Genomic DNA, 14,196 nt, shown 5'->3' on the forward strand with positions numbered 1-14,196 from the left:
GTCAGAAATGAAGATGAAATTTAGCACCAGCTTTTCTGCAAGATTTGGCATTGGGTGGAAGATTAATACATAACCATAGGTTTGGTTTTGTCGTAGTCAAGAGAAGTGATTTTAAAATCAGGGAGTCCTAAGAATCCTTGGAGACAGGAAGGAAATAGTGAAGAAGGAGTAATTGAAACTGCTACTGTAGAAGTGGAAAGTTGTACTGTGAGGTCCATATGTTAGAAAGAAGGATGCAAGAGTACTTTTTGCAAGTAGACAAAGGAAAGAGAAACAAATGTGCAAAAATATCTCAGTATAGATGAAAAGATTGAGTGTTCTCTGTAGCATAGATTTCAGTGTGGTAGTGACTGGTAAGGAATTGAGTGCTTGGGGACAAGGAGAATAAAAGAAATTTGTTAAAACAACTGTTATGATCAGAATATTTGTTGTGTTTACCACCCTCAAATTCATGTTGAAGTTTAAACACCAATGTGATCTTATAATGTAGTGGCACTTTTGAAGAAATTATGAAGTCATGAGAGCCCTCAGGAATGGGGTTAGTATCCTTATTAATGAGCCGGAAGAGATCATGTGTGTCTCTTCTACCATGTGGGAGAGAACCCAGCAAGAAAGCCTCACTATGAGATAAGGGCCCTCACCAGACATAGAATCTACTGCCACCTTGATTGTCGTGGTCCAGCTTCCAGAACTGTGAGCAATGTCGATTGCTTATAAATTACCCAATCCGTGGTATTTTGTTATACCATCCTATTGGACTAAGACAGCTGAGAGGATCACATTGTGGACCAGTAAGTGATGAAAGCAGTTACTGCAGGATATGGCTGAGATCCTGGCTAAGATTCAATAGCGCGACTTTGGGTGCTGTCTCAGTGCTTTGAGAGAGACATGCAGACTGTGGGGAGCCAAGGAGACAGGTTAAGTATAGAGAGATGGCCACTGTTCAAATAACTGTTTTTTTTATTTTTTTAATTTTTAATTTTAGCTCCCACATTTAAGGGAGAGCATGTGGTATTTGTTTTTCATGCAGCACTATGTACTCCAGTTCTAAACATTATGTTGCAAATGATATGATTTTATTTTTTGTATAGCTGAATAATATTCATTGTGTATATATATGCCGCATTTTCTTTGTTCATTCATCTATTGATGGATTAGCTGTCGTTGACACATGGAGGTGAAACTAGAACATATAGGAATAATTAAAAATAACAGAATGAAGATCTGAACTTAATTCCACAGTGCCCTTACATATATCACACCATTGTAGCCAAATAGGGCTGTTTACCATGTTTTAAGCACATTTTTCTTTTCCACTTTTCACCTCAGTTATTTTGTTTCTGCTTTCCCTAAGCTTATAAAACTCTACATATCTACTTTTGAAAATTATAACTGGGCCGGTGCCACGGCTCACTAGGCTAATCCTCCGCCTTGCGGCGCCAGCACACAGGGTTCTAGTCCCGGTCGGGGCGCCGGATTCTGTTCCAGTTGCCCCTCTTCAAGGCCAGCTCTCTGCTGTGGCCAAGGAGTGCAGTGGAGGATGGCCCAAGTGCTTGGGCCCTGCACCCCATGGGAGACCAGGAGAAGCACCTGGCTCCTGGCTTCGGATCAGCGCGGTGCACCAGCTGTAGCGCACCGGCCGCGGCGGCCATTGGAGGGTGAACCAACGGAAAAAGGAAGACCTTTCTCTCTGTCTCTCTCTCTCTCACTGTCCACTCTGCCTGTCAAAAAAAAAAAAAAAAGAAAATTGTAACTGTCCACTAAAACTTAATTCATTTGTTACTGTGAACAGCTATAATTCCTGATTTATGACACTTTTATGTTATTTTTATGTATTTTATATTTATCTCAAAAGGATTTTTATTTCTACTAAATTTTGAATTCCTTAGGATAGGGACCATGCTTTGTCACTTCCATTATTCCACATGTCAAATTTGTGTGACTTTTCTATAGTAAACATGCAATAAATATTTGCTGAATGAATCACATACTTATACATCACATACTTATACTAAGCCATAAGATGGGAACTTTAAAATAAAATAGTGTTTTGTCTTTTCTGTGGGATAATTTTAAAAGTTTATCTCTAAATATTATTTCATTAACTTCTTCTATTACTATCAATGTTTTGTTCCATAGATATGGTATGAATTGCCTTATTCAGTTTGAAGATTTTGCCAATGTGAATGCATTTCGTCTCCTGAACAAGTATCGAAACCAGTATTGCACATTCAATGATGATATTCAAGGTAATAAAATACTCACTGTGTATGGATCAAGAACAATATGTCTGAAATTACTTTATTTTATTATGATCCAGATTCAGTAAATACATTCTAACTGCCTATTAAATGCCAAGAATTAAGCTTTATGATCTCACCCATTATTTCTTATTTAATTCCTATATTTAAAATAAAAACTTTCTGACTCTAGATGTGTCATATTACCTGTGAACCTTAGAATAAGCTTCCAGAAATATGACAAAACCCCTAGTGATTATGGTTAAACAAAAAATGAAAAATATTTGGTTGTTTAAAAATTTAAACACATTAAGTTAATTAAAAATAGATCTTAGTATAAAATAAAAATGGGAATTGAAGAGGGAGGAGGAAGAAGTGTGGGATGGAGGGTAGGGTAGGAAGAGTCACTATGTTCCTAAATTAGGATTTATGAAAAGCATAAAGTTTGTATACCTTAAATAAAAAATAAATAAAAATAAAAAATTGCACACACACACACATACATACATACACATATTTCAACCTTCTTGGTTGAAATACATTGTTTCTAAGCTTTACCCAGTAAGAGCTGTCTGTAGATATAATGTGCCACATTTTACTATTTGTTTTCCGTTATTGATTCCTGGATGTCTGCTTTTATCTGAGCTGCCTATTTTTTTCTCTTTAAGTCCTGAAAATCCTGAATGTGGCCCAAAATGCACTGTCTTACCCTTCCCTCTGTCTCCAGCTTCCTTAAGTTTTGTCATTCTAGCCTTGCTTGGGTCCTGAAATGAGCCAGGCGTTTTTCCTGTTATGAGGTCTATTCAAATGTTGATTCCTCTCCCTAGAATAATCTTCCCTCCCTTCAAATGTTTTCTCAATAACAAAATTCTTCAGGAAATCCTTCTCCTGTGTCTCGGCCTATAGCAGGACAAGACACCAAGGAACAGAAGTAGTCTTTTATAATGCCGGCATAAGGCCCAGAAGGAATTTCTTATCTGAAAGACTGAGTCCTGAACAAAGAAGGTTTTTTTTTTTTTTTCTCATATATGGATTTAGCCTCTTTGTCTCCCCTTCTGTGGTTACATGCATACATTTGATTGACTATTTGAGTGTTACATGGCGGCCACAGGATTGATACAGTACTGCACTTGTGAAGGTAGTTACCTATGATTTTTCCACACACATACTGAGCTCTTTGCTGTCTGGCAAGGGTTACCATCATTGCTCTGTACCAACAAGCAGAACCTGAATGGTTACAAACAAGCAGATAGGGACTACAGTTGAAGCATTCGTAGGCAGGCAGATAACAACCATGTTTCATTCCCAAGACAAATGCCTCCCTTTTTCTTCTTCTGACCTTGGAAAGCCTCTACCACAACTTTAATCATGTTAGTTAGAAACAAGTTTAATTAAATGACAAAGGTCTCTGCCACTGGTCAGTTCTGCCTCATTGGTTTGGTAGCACTCTTTACATTTGCCCTGTAGTTCTGACCACAGTGGCAGTTTTATATATTAATGCAAGTTTTCTAAAAAAAAAAAAAAAAAAAAAAAAGATTTCTCTCCCATACTAAATGTTAAGCTTTGTGAGGACAAGGAACATAGGTGTCTTTCTCCGCACTGTATCCCTTGTGATTAACATGGTGCTTAGCCCAGACAAGTTACTTAATATTAATGGGATAAATGAGTGAAATATGACAGAAGAAAACACTGGCAAACTACCACTTGTCAGCCATATTCCAGCCCACTGTTATAAAGTCTTACCATAACACAGCCATGCCCATTTGTTTATGTAATATTTATGACCACTTCCATGGCACCACAACAGAGTTAAGTCTGAAACAGACACCACATGTCTCACAAGCCCTAAAATATTTACTTTGTGGCCCTTTACAAAAGGAGTTGGCCAAATGTTGGTCTACAGGAACAAATTTGAAGGAATGGGAGAGAGTTGGACTAAGGAGTTATATTGGCCAGTCATATTTTGGAGAGATCATTCACATTACCTTCAGCCATCCTCCACTGCCTTCCCGGGCCACAGCAGAGAGCTGGACTGGAAGAGAAGTAACCGGGACAGAATCCGGTGCCCCGACCGCGACTAGAACCCAGTGTGCCGGCGCCGCAGATGGAGGATTAGCCTATTGAGCCACGGTGCCAGCCTCCATATGAATTTTAACATCACTTTTTCTGCATCTACGAAGAATGTCATTGGTATTTTGATTGGGATCACATTGATCTGTAATTACTTTTCGTATTATGGACATTTTATGATATTGATTCTTCCAATCCAAGAACGTGGAAGATTTTTCCATTTTTTTTTTTTGTCTTCTTCTGTTTCTTTCTTTAATGTCTTACAATTTTCATTATAGAGTTCTTTGACATCTTGGTTAAATTTACTCCAAGGTATTTAATTTTTTGTAGCCATTTATGAATGGGATTGACCTTAGAATTTCTTAGATATGGCATTGTCTCTGTATACAAAGGCTATTGATTTTTCTGTTAATTTTGTATCCTCCCACTTTTTACCAAACTCTTTTTTGAGTTCCAGTAGTCTCTTAGTGGAGTTTCTTGGGTCCCCTATGTATAGAATTATGTCATCTGCAAATAGGGATAGTTTGACTTCCTCCTTCCCAATTTGTATTCCTTTGATTTTTTTCTTGCCTAACAACTCTAGCTAAAACTTACAGAACTGTATTGGATAGCAATGGTGAGAGTGGGAATCCTTGTCTGGTTCTGGAATGCTTCCAACTTTTCCCCATTCAATAAGATATTGGCTGTGGGTTTATCATAAATTGCCTCAATTGTGTTGAGGTATGTCCTTCCATACCCAATTTGCTTAAGGTTTTCATCATTAAACAATATTGTATTTTATCAAGTGCTATTTCTTCATCTATTGAGATAATCAAATGGTTTATGTTCTTCAGTTTGTTAATGTAATGTATCACATTCATTGAGTTGTTAATGTTGAACCATCCCTATATGCCACGGCTAAATCCCACTTGGTCCAGATGAATGATCTTTCTGATGTGTTGCTGGATGCAATTAGCTAATATTTTGTTGAGGATTTTCGCATCTATATTCATCTTGGATATTGGTTTATAGTTACCATTTTTTGTTGTATTTATTTCTGGTCTAGGAATTAAGGTAATGCTGTCTTCATTGAAGCAGTTTAGGAGCATTCCCTCGCTTTCAGTTGTTTTGAATAGCTTGAGAAGCATTGGAATTAGTTCTTCTTTAAATGTCTGGTAGAATTCTGCAGGGAAGCCATCTGGTTCTGTGTTTTTCTTTATTGCTGATTCAGTCTGTGTCTGGGTTATTGGTCTGTTTAGGTTTTCTATGTCTTCCTGACTCATTTTTGGTAGATTTATAGGTCCAGGAATCTATCCATTTCTTCTAGGTTCACAGTTATTGTCATATAGCTCTTCGTAGTAGCTCCTGATGATTCTTTTTAATTTTCATGGTATCTGTTATTACATTCCTTTTTCATCTCTGATTTTATTGTTCTGGGTCTTCTCCCTCTTTTTCTTGTTAATTGGGTCAACGATGTATCAGTTTTTTGTTTTTTTTTTTTTGTTTTTTTTGTTTTTTTCAAAAAAAAACAGCTCTTCATTTCACTGATCTTTTGTATTTTTTTGTTTTTTTTTTTGTACTTTAATGTTTATTTCTCAATTAAACATCTCCTTTAAGCACAAGGAATGAATTCTAAATCTCCATAAAGATGAATGAAAAATGAAATCCCTAAAGTATATTACATGTAATTACTGTGTTTTTGGTCATTTAAAAATCATGCTACCTTAAATTTTGTTTATTTCTTCTCTAATTTTAATTATTTATTACTTCCTACTGATTTGAGGATTGGTTTCTTATTGTTCTTCCAGGTCCTTGAGATGCATTGATTGCTCATTTATTTGCTATCTTTCTAATTTCTTGATGTAGGCACTGATAGCTATAAACTATCCTCTTTTTAAAAAAGATTTATTTATTTATTTGGAAGGCAGAATTACACAGAGAGAGGAGGAGAGGCAGAGAAAGAGAGAGAGAGAGAGAGAGATCCTCCATCCGCTGGTTCACTCCCCAATTGGCCACAGCAGCCGGAGCTGCGCCAATCCAAAGCAAGGAGCCAGGAGCCAGGAGCTTCTTCTGGGTCTTCCTACACAGGTGCAGGGGCCCAAGGACTTGAGCCATCTTCCGTTGCTTTCCCAGGCCATAGCAGAGAGCTGGATTGGAAGTGTAGCAGCTAGGGCTCAAACCAGTGCCCATATGGGATGCTGGCTCTGCAGGCTGCGACTTTACCAGCTATGCCCCAGAGCCAGCCCCTATAAACTACCCTCTTAATGCTGCTATTTCTGTATCATATAAGTTTTGATATGTTGTATTGTCATCTTCATTTATTTCCAGAAATTTTTTTATTTCTCTTTTGATTTCTGCTATGTCCCACAGTTCATCCAGGAGCACGTTGTCAGTCTCCATGTATCTGCATATGTCTAGAGGTTCTTGAGTTACTGATTTCCAGTTTCATTCCATTGTGGTCAGAGAAAATGCATGGTGTGATTTCAGTTTTTTTGAGTTTGCTGAGACTTGCTTTATGGCCTAGCATATGTTCTGTCCTAGAGAAAGTTCCATGTACTGATGAAAAAAATGTGCATTCTGCAACTGTGGGATTACACGTTCTACAGATATCAGTTAGGTCCGTTTTCTCTCACAGTGTTGATTAGCTCTGTTCTTTCTTTGTTGACTTTCTGTCTACTTGATTATCCACTGATGAAAGTACAATGTTGATGTCCCTTGTTTCTATTGCATTAGAGCCTATATCTTCCTTTGTATCTACTAACATTTGTTTTAAATAGCCAATAGCCCAGTAATTGGGTGCATTTACATTTATCATAGTGACATCTTCCTGTTGTATTGATCCCTTAATCATTACATAGTGTCGTTCATTGCTCTTCTAACAGTTTTTGTGTTAAAGTCTATTTTGTCTTATATTAGATGGCTATACCACCTCTTTTTTGGTTTCTGTTAGTGTGGAATATCTTTTTCCATCCTTTCACTTTCAGTCTGCAAATATCTTTCTTGGTGAGATGTGTTTCTTGTAGGCTGCAAATAGATTGTTCTTATTTTTTCATCTGTTCAGCCAGTGTGTATCTTTTAACCAGAGAGTTAAGGTCCTTTACATTCAAGGTGACTGTTAATAAGTAACGACTTTGCACTGCCATCTCTCCATAAATATTCCTATTTTTTAGTTTGGATTTCCTTTGTACTTTACTGGGAGATTTGCTACCTTCACCTTCTTTTATAGCGATGACCATGTTTCTGTGTGTAGCACATCCTTGAGCAATTTCATAAGGCTGGACTAGTGGTGACAAATTGTTTTAATTTCTGTTTATTATGGAAGGTATTTATTTCACTTTCACTCATAATGAGAGTTTTGCAGGTTATAGTATTCTGAGTTGACAGTTTTTTTCTCTCAAGACTTGGACTATATCTGTTCTCTCCTACTCTGTAGAGTTTCTGATGAGAAGTCAGCTGTGAGTCTAATTGGAGATCCTCTGAAAGTCATCTGACATTTCTCTCATGCATGTTTTAGAATCTTTTCTTTATGCTTTACTGTTGAAAGTTTGACTGAAATGTGTGTTGGTGAAGTTTTTTTTCTGGTTCTGTCTTTTAGGAGTTCTATGTGCTTACTGTACTTGGACGTCTCTTCCTGTCTTCAAATGGGGGAAGTTTTCTGTAATTATTTCACTGAATAGGCCTTCTAGTATATTCTCTCTTTCCACACCTTGAGGAACTACTAAGACCCATACATTAGATCATATGATAGTATCCCAGAAATCTTCAGTGCTGTTTTTAATTTCTCTAATTTCTTCTTCTTCTTCTTCTTTTTTTTTGGGGGGGGGGGGGTCTGATGGAAAAAATCCAAAGATTTGTCTTCTAGCTCAGATATTCTTTATTGTGCCTCATCAAGTCTGTTGTTAAGGCTTTCCACCACATTTTTTTTTATTTGATCTATTGAATTCTTCATTTCTAATATTTTATTTTGATTTCTCTTTAAAACCTCAATGGGAAAAATTTTCATTCATGTCATGTATGGATTTCTTTAATTCATGGTTTTGCTTCTGATTGCTTTTGATTAATCCTATCATTAATCTCTTGAATTGCATCTCTGGCATTTCATCAATCTCTTCATAAGTTTACATTATTTTTTTGACAGGTAGAGTTACAGACAGTGAGAGAGAAAGACAGAAAGGTCTTCCTTCTGCTGGTTCATTCCCCAAATGGCTGCTACGGCCAGTGCTGCGCTGATCTGAAGCCAGGAGCCAGGTGCTTCTTCCTGGTCTCCCATGCAGGTGCAGGAGCCTAAGCACTTGGGCCATCCTCCATTGCCCTTCCGGGCCACAGCAGAGAGCTGGACTGGAAGAGGAGCAGCCAGGACTAGAACCCGGCACCCATATGGGATGCCAGTGCTGCAGACAGAGGATTAGCCAAGTGAGCCATGGCGCCGGCCCCATAAGTTTACATTCTAATATTGAAATCTTATTGTGCTCCTTTGTGGCAGTCATGTTACCTCCCCTATTCTTTCTGGAATTTCTACATTTACTTTTAGGCATTTATGGAGATACTTGTTGATTCTTTCCTCTGATGGATCTTTTTCTTTGAACTGTGCCTCTGAGGTTCAGTGGAATGTCAGCACTTTCAGTGAATACTGAGTGGTGTGTGCTGGGTGTAGCCACGGAACTCTGGTCAGTGCTCGGGTGGGGTGAGTATCCAGGGTGATACCTAAGTTGGTTGTGGTACATCTCTCATCAATAGAAGTGGGAGCATGGTCAACTCTGTTGGTGTGATCATACCCTCACCTCCTCTCCTCCAAGGTGGCCAGTGCCTAGGAGTTAGCCCCCCGTGGATGCAACACTCATCAGCTCTTCCTTATGAACTTCACAACTAATCTACTCAGTCCTCACTCTGAGCACGAATCTCGCTGCAATGACCTACCCTAGGCAACCATGGAGTTCGAAGCATGTGGAGCTGCACATAGTGATCTCCCAGAGACCCAGCTATAGCCTGCACCCTCTCATGCAGCCACAGAGTCCCCAAAGTCTCAGCACACAAGGCTCATACAGTCACTTGGTGTGGAGTGTCAGCTCTTTCCTGCAAGCGTTTTCATATACACAGCCAGGCAGGTGTTCCCAAAGCCAGCTGTCTGTGGGTGTTCCACGTAGGCAGCTAGAGCCCCAGAGTCCCAAAGCCTGTGGTGTGTTGGGAAGCTGGGGGTACTTCACAATCCATGTGGGTACCCAGCCCCCTGTCAATCCTCCCAGCCAAACTCAGAGTCAGTGGGGAATGCGGATTTTCCCTCTGCTACAATCTGTGGGTCTCACACACACAAAAGAGCCACTGACCAGACTTGCCTTCTCCCTGCTAGTTGCACCAGAGCTGCTGCCGCCAGTACTGCTGAGAAGATGAAAGTCTTGTCTCAGCCGGTTTCTGTGCATGCCCACAAGGGCTTCCGCAGCTGGCACTGGTGCTCAAAATGGAACCTAACAAATTCTTCCATGACCTGGTATTCAATCAGGAACATGTTGTCCAGTCTCCATATTTCTGTATATTTTCTAGATTTTCTTATGTTGTTAATTTCTAGCTTCTTTTCATTGTGGTCTAAAAAGATGCATGGTATGATTTTAATTTTTTAAAATTTGTTCTTTCTTGTTTTATGGCCTAGCATATGGTCTGTCCTAGGGAATTTCCAACGTATTAGTGAAAAGAATGTGTATTCTGCAGCTGTGGAATGAAATGTTCTTTAGTTATCAATTAAATCCATTTGGTGAATAGTATAAATTACCTCTCTCGCTTATTTGTTGATTTTTGATCTGATTGATGAAAGTGGGGTGTTAAAGTCACTCATTATTGTATTAGAACATATGTCTCCCTTTAGATAAATTAACATTTGTTTTATAAAACTGTGTGCCCTACATTGGGTGCATATATATTTACTATAGTCACATCTCCCTTTTGAATTGATTTTTTTAATTAATTAATTAATTAATTTATTTATTTTTATTTTTTGACAGGCAGAGTGGACAGTGAGAGAGAGAGACAGAGAGAAAGGTCTTCCTTTTTCCGTTGGTTCACCCTCCAATGGCCGCCGCGGCTGGCGCGCTGCGGCCAGCGCACCGTGCTGATCCGATGGCAGGAGCCAGGAGCCAGGTGCTTTTCCTGGTCTCCCATGGGGTGCAGGGCCCAAGCACCTGGGCCATCCTCCACTGCACTCCCTGGCCACAGCAGAGAGCTGGCCTGGAAGAGGGGCAACCGGGACAGAATCCGGCGCCCCGACCGGGACTAGAACCCAGTGTGCCGGCGCCACTAGGCAGAGGATTAGCCTAGTGAGCCGCGGCACCGGCCTAATTTATTTATTTATTTTTGACAGGCAGAGTTAGACAGTGAGAGAGAGAGAGACAGAGAGAAAGGTCTTCCTTTTTCCATTGGTTCACCCCCCAAGTGGCCGCTATGGCCAGTGTGTTGTGGCCGGCGTGCTGCACCAATCCAAAGCCAGGAGCCAGGTGCTTCCTCCTGGTCTCCCATGCAGGTGCAGGGGCCCAAGGACCTGGGCCATCCTCCACTGCACTCCCAGGCCACAGCAGAGAGCTGTACTGGAAGAGGAGCAACCGGGACATAATCTGGCGCCCCAACTGGGACTAGAACCCGGTGTGCCGGCGCCGCAGGCAGAGGATTAGCCTAGTGAGCCGTGGCTCCGGCTTGAATTGATTCTTAATCACTACATAATGACCTTCTTTGTCTCTTTTAACAGTTTTTTTTAAGTCTATTATTTCTGGTATGAGTATTGCTACTGTTGCCCCTTTTTCTTGTATGTAATAAATAGATTTTTTTAATCCATTCAGCCAGTCTGTGTATCTTTTAATTGGAAAACTTAGTCAATTTTCATTCAAGGTTATTAATAAGTAATGACTTGGTCCTGCCACTTTTCCATAAATATTCCTATTGTTTGTTTGCATCTCCTATGTTCTTTCACTAGGAGGTTTTCTGCCTTCACATTCTTCTTGATGCTCACGGTCTTTCTCTGTTTCTGTGTGTATTTCATCCTTTAAAATCATTTATAAGACTGGCCAGTTGTTCTCTCTGTCTCTCTCTCTCACTGTCCACTCTGCCTGTCAAAAAAAAAAAAAAAAAAAAAAAGACTGGCCAGTTGATGTCAAATTCTTTCCATTTTTGCTTGTCCTGAAAGGTATTTATTTCACTTTCATTTGTGAATGAGAAATTCGCTGGGTTGATTTTTATTTTCTTTTAACGGAATTGAAGCATATCACTCCATTTCCTCTTGACTTGTAGGGTTTCTATTGACAAATCTGCTGTCAATCTAATTGGAAATCCTTTGAAGGTAATCTGGCATTTCTCTTTTGCACAGTTTTAAGGTATTTTCTTTGTGTTTTACTTTTGACAGTGGTTTCACTTCAGTGTGTCATAGTGAATATCTTTTCTGATCATGTCTATTTGGGGTTCTGTTCCCTTTTTACATTTGGATGTTCGTATCTTTCTCTAATTTAGGGGAATTTTCTGCTACTATTTCACTGAATAAATTTTCTAAATCAGTCTTTTTTTCCATACCTTCTGGAACTCCTAAGACATTATGTTTGGTCTTTTGATGGCATCCCATAGATCAAAAACTGTTTTAGATTTTATAATTTTTTACTTTTTCTTTTTTTTTCATCTCACAGATATTTCAAAAGATTTGTCTTCTGGCTTGGATTTTCTTTCTTCTGCCACTAAGTCTTATGTTAAAACTTTCCAGTGTATTTTTTATTTGTCATATTGAACTCTTGACTTCTAACATTTTGTTTTGATTTTTCCTCAATATCTTTATCTCTTTGCAGAACTTCTTGTCTAGGTCATGTATAGATTTCCTGATTTCATGTAACTGCTTCTTTGTGTTTTCTCAGAAATCTTTTTTTAAAGATTTATTTATTTATTTGGAAGGCAGAATTACAGACAGAGAAAGGGAGATATGGAGAGAGAGATCTTCCATCTGCTGGTTCACTCCCCAAAAGACTGCAATGGCTGGAACTGGGCCGATCTGAAGCCAGGATCCAGGAGCTTCTTCTGGGTCTCCCATGTGGTTGCAGGGGTCCAACCACTTGGGCCATCTTACACTGTTTTCCCAGGCCATTAGCAGAGAGCTGGATCTGAAGAGGAGCAATTGGGACACAAACTACTGCCCAATTGGGATGCCAGCACTGCAGGCAGAGGCTTAACCTACTACACTACAGCAATGACCCCTTTAGTAATCTTAGAATCATTCTTTTGCATTCCTTTTCAAGCATTTAATCAATTTCCCCATCTTCACATTCCAATATTAATGTATTGTTGTCTTCCTTTTTGGGACTCATATTGCCTCCCTTGTTCATGTTTCTTACAATTCTGTGTTGGTTTTTACACATCTGAGGGATCACTTGTTGCTATATCCTCTAAAGGCTTTGCTGTTGGAAATATGCATCTGTGGCTTGGGGAATGCCTGTGGTTTATACCCATGATCCAGAAGTATGTTCTTAGTGGGGTCAAGGAGCTCTGGCCACAATTTGTGCATAAAGAGTCCAGAGTGACACCCAAGTTTGGCATGGTGGATCTCCTTTGACCATAGTGAGTATGGAGAGGGGAGGTTAACTCTAGCTGCTGTGTTCACAGCCTCAGTCCTTTTCTGTGCCAAGGTGAACCAGCCGATTCACTGCCCAGAGTGATCTCATAGTGCCTGTGCATCCAAACACTCAGGCCCACAAATTGCACAGAGCACTGATGTGCTGAATAATGAGATCATTAACCCCTCCATGAGGTTCATTACCAGCACTCTGACTGCTCTGAGCTTCTGGAGTCAGACTGGGCTAGTGCCCAGGAACCCATCCACACCCCATGTCCTTTTCAGTCTCATGGCCTTGAATCTCCATGGATTTATATTGAGAACAAAATAATTATTTGTGAAAATACCCTATGAGCTGGAATGTACTTTAGAAATATAAATTTTAAAATTCACTCTGATTAATTAAGTTCTTCAGTATGACATAGCTAAGTAAATTTAATGTGCTGAAAAGTTTTTCATCTCTGTATATCTTTTGAGGTATACTAACTGATGGGATTTTTTGTCGCTCCCCTACTCGTGGAGGAACGACACCAGACCCTGCGCCTCCCTCCCCCCCCCCCCCGCCTCTGCGGAGGGGCGGCACCCCTGCTGCTTTTCCCACTTCCATGGTGGAGCGGCACACCGCCGGCCGGCTCTCTCAGGAGTTGCTCAGATGTTCCTCAGATGTTCCTGGTGCATGCTGTCTCTCTCCTCCTTTATAGTCCTCTTCCACCAATCCCAACTCTGCTACCCACACACTGAGCATGCTGCTCTCCTCCAATCAGGAGCAGGATCAGCTCCTGCAGCTTATTAGTCAAATTGGTGAGGCAGCTGTGTAGAAGTTGTTTACTCTCTCTCAGCACCGTTTGATGGGAGGTCAGATGCATAGAATTAGTCCTAGCAGTTCCAGTAATTTAGTCTAGTCTTGGTTGCTCCCCACAATTTTCCCTTTTCACAAAGCCTTAGTGATGAAAATTATGTTGTGACCTTAGTAAATTCATGATTATTGCACATTTTCATTACAGGATTTCTTATGTTATTTAAGCTTTGCTTTCTTCTCTTTTTATATTAAAATTCTTTTGAGTATTTATTCATAAGAAATGGATATTTGAAAGTTTTCAAAAATGGTATAATATGGAAATTTCTAGGTAATTTTAATGTGTTGCAAACCTAACTTGAAGTTATTGTGTATGACAAGAGTACTTTTGATGGTACAAACACAGACTTTGCAGACCAGTGTCTTTAAATCTCTTACCAATTCATTTTGCAGTAGTCTACAAATAGTCTCCAGTAAGCTGTTGAACAACAGTATATCTTCCTTTCTCTAATACCATATATCTTTCAGTTTTGTGTGTCTTA

The 14,196-nt window shown here is 39.6% G+C and overlaps 1 protein-coding gene across 1 annotated transcript in view; it reads left to right on the forward strand.

Annotated features, from left to right (window-relative positions):
• ME1 (malic enzyme 1) overlaps positions 1-14,196 on the forward strand; it is a 239,911-nt gene that overhangs the window by 177,310 nt on the left and 48,405 nt on the right. Inside the window, exon 7 of the mRNA XM_002714552.6 lies at positions 2,140-2,249. Within this exon, the coding sequence (XP_002714598.2) occupies positions 2,140-2,249 (110 nt within the window). The remainder of the gene's footprint in view (positions 1-2,139; positions 2,250-14,196) is intronic.

The sequence above is a fragment of the Oryctolagus cuniculus genome, chromosome 5 (genome assembly GCF_051225735.1).
Source record: "Oryctolagus cuniculus isolate XC-2025 breed Fujian yellow rabbit chromosome 5, ASM5122573v1, whole genome shotgun sequence".
Taxonomy (NCBI): Eukaryota; Metazoa; Chordata; class Mammalia; order Lagomorpha; family Leporidae; genus Oryctolagus; species Oryctolagus cuniculus.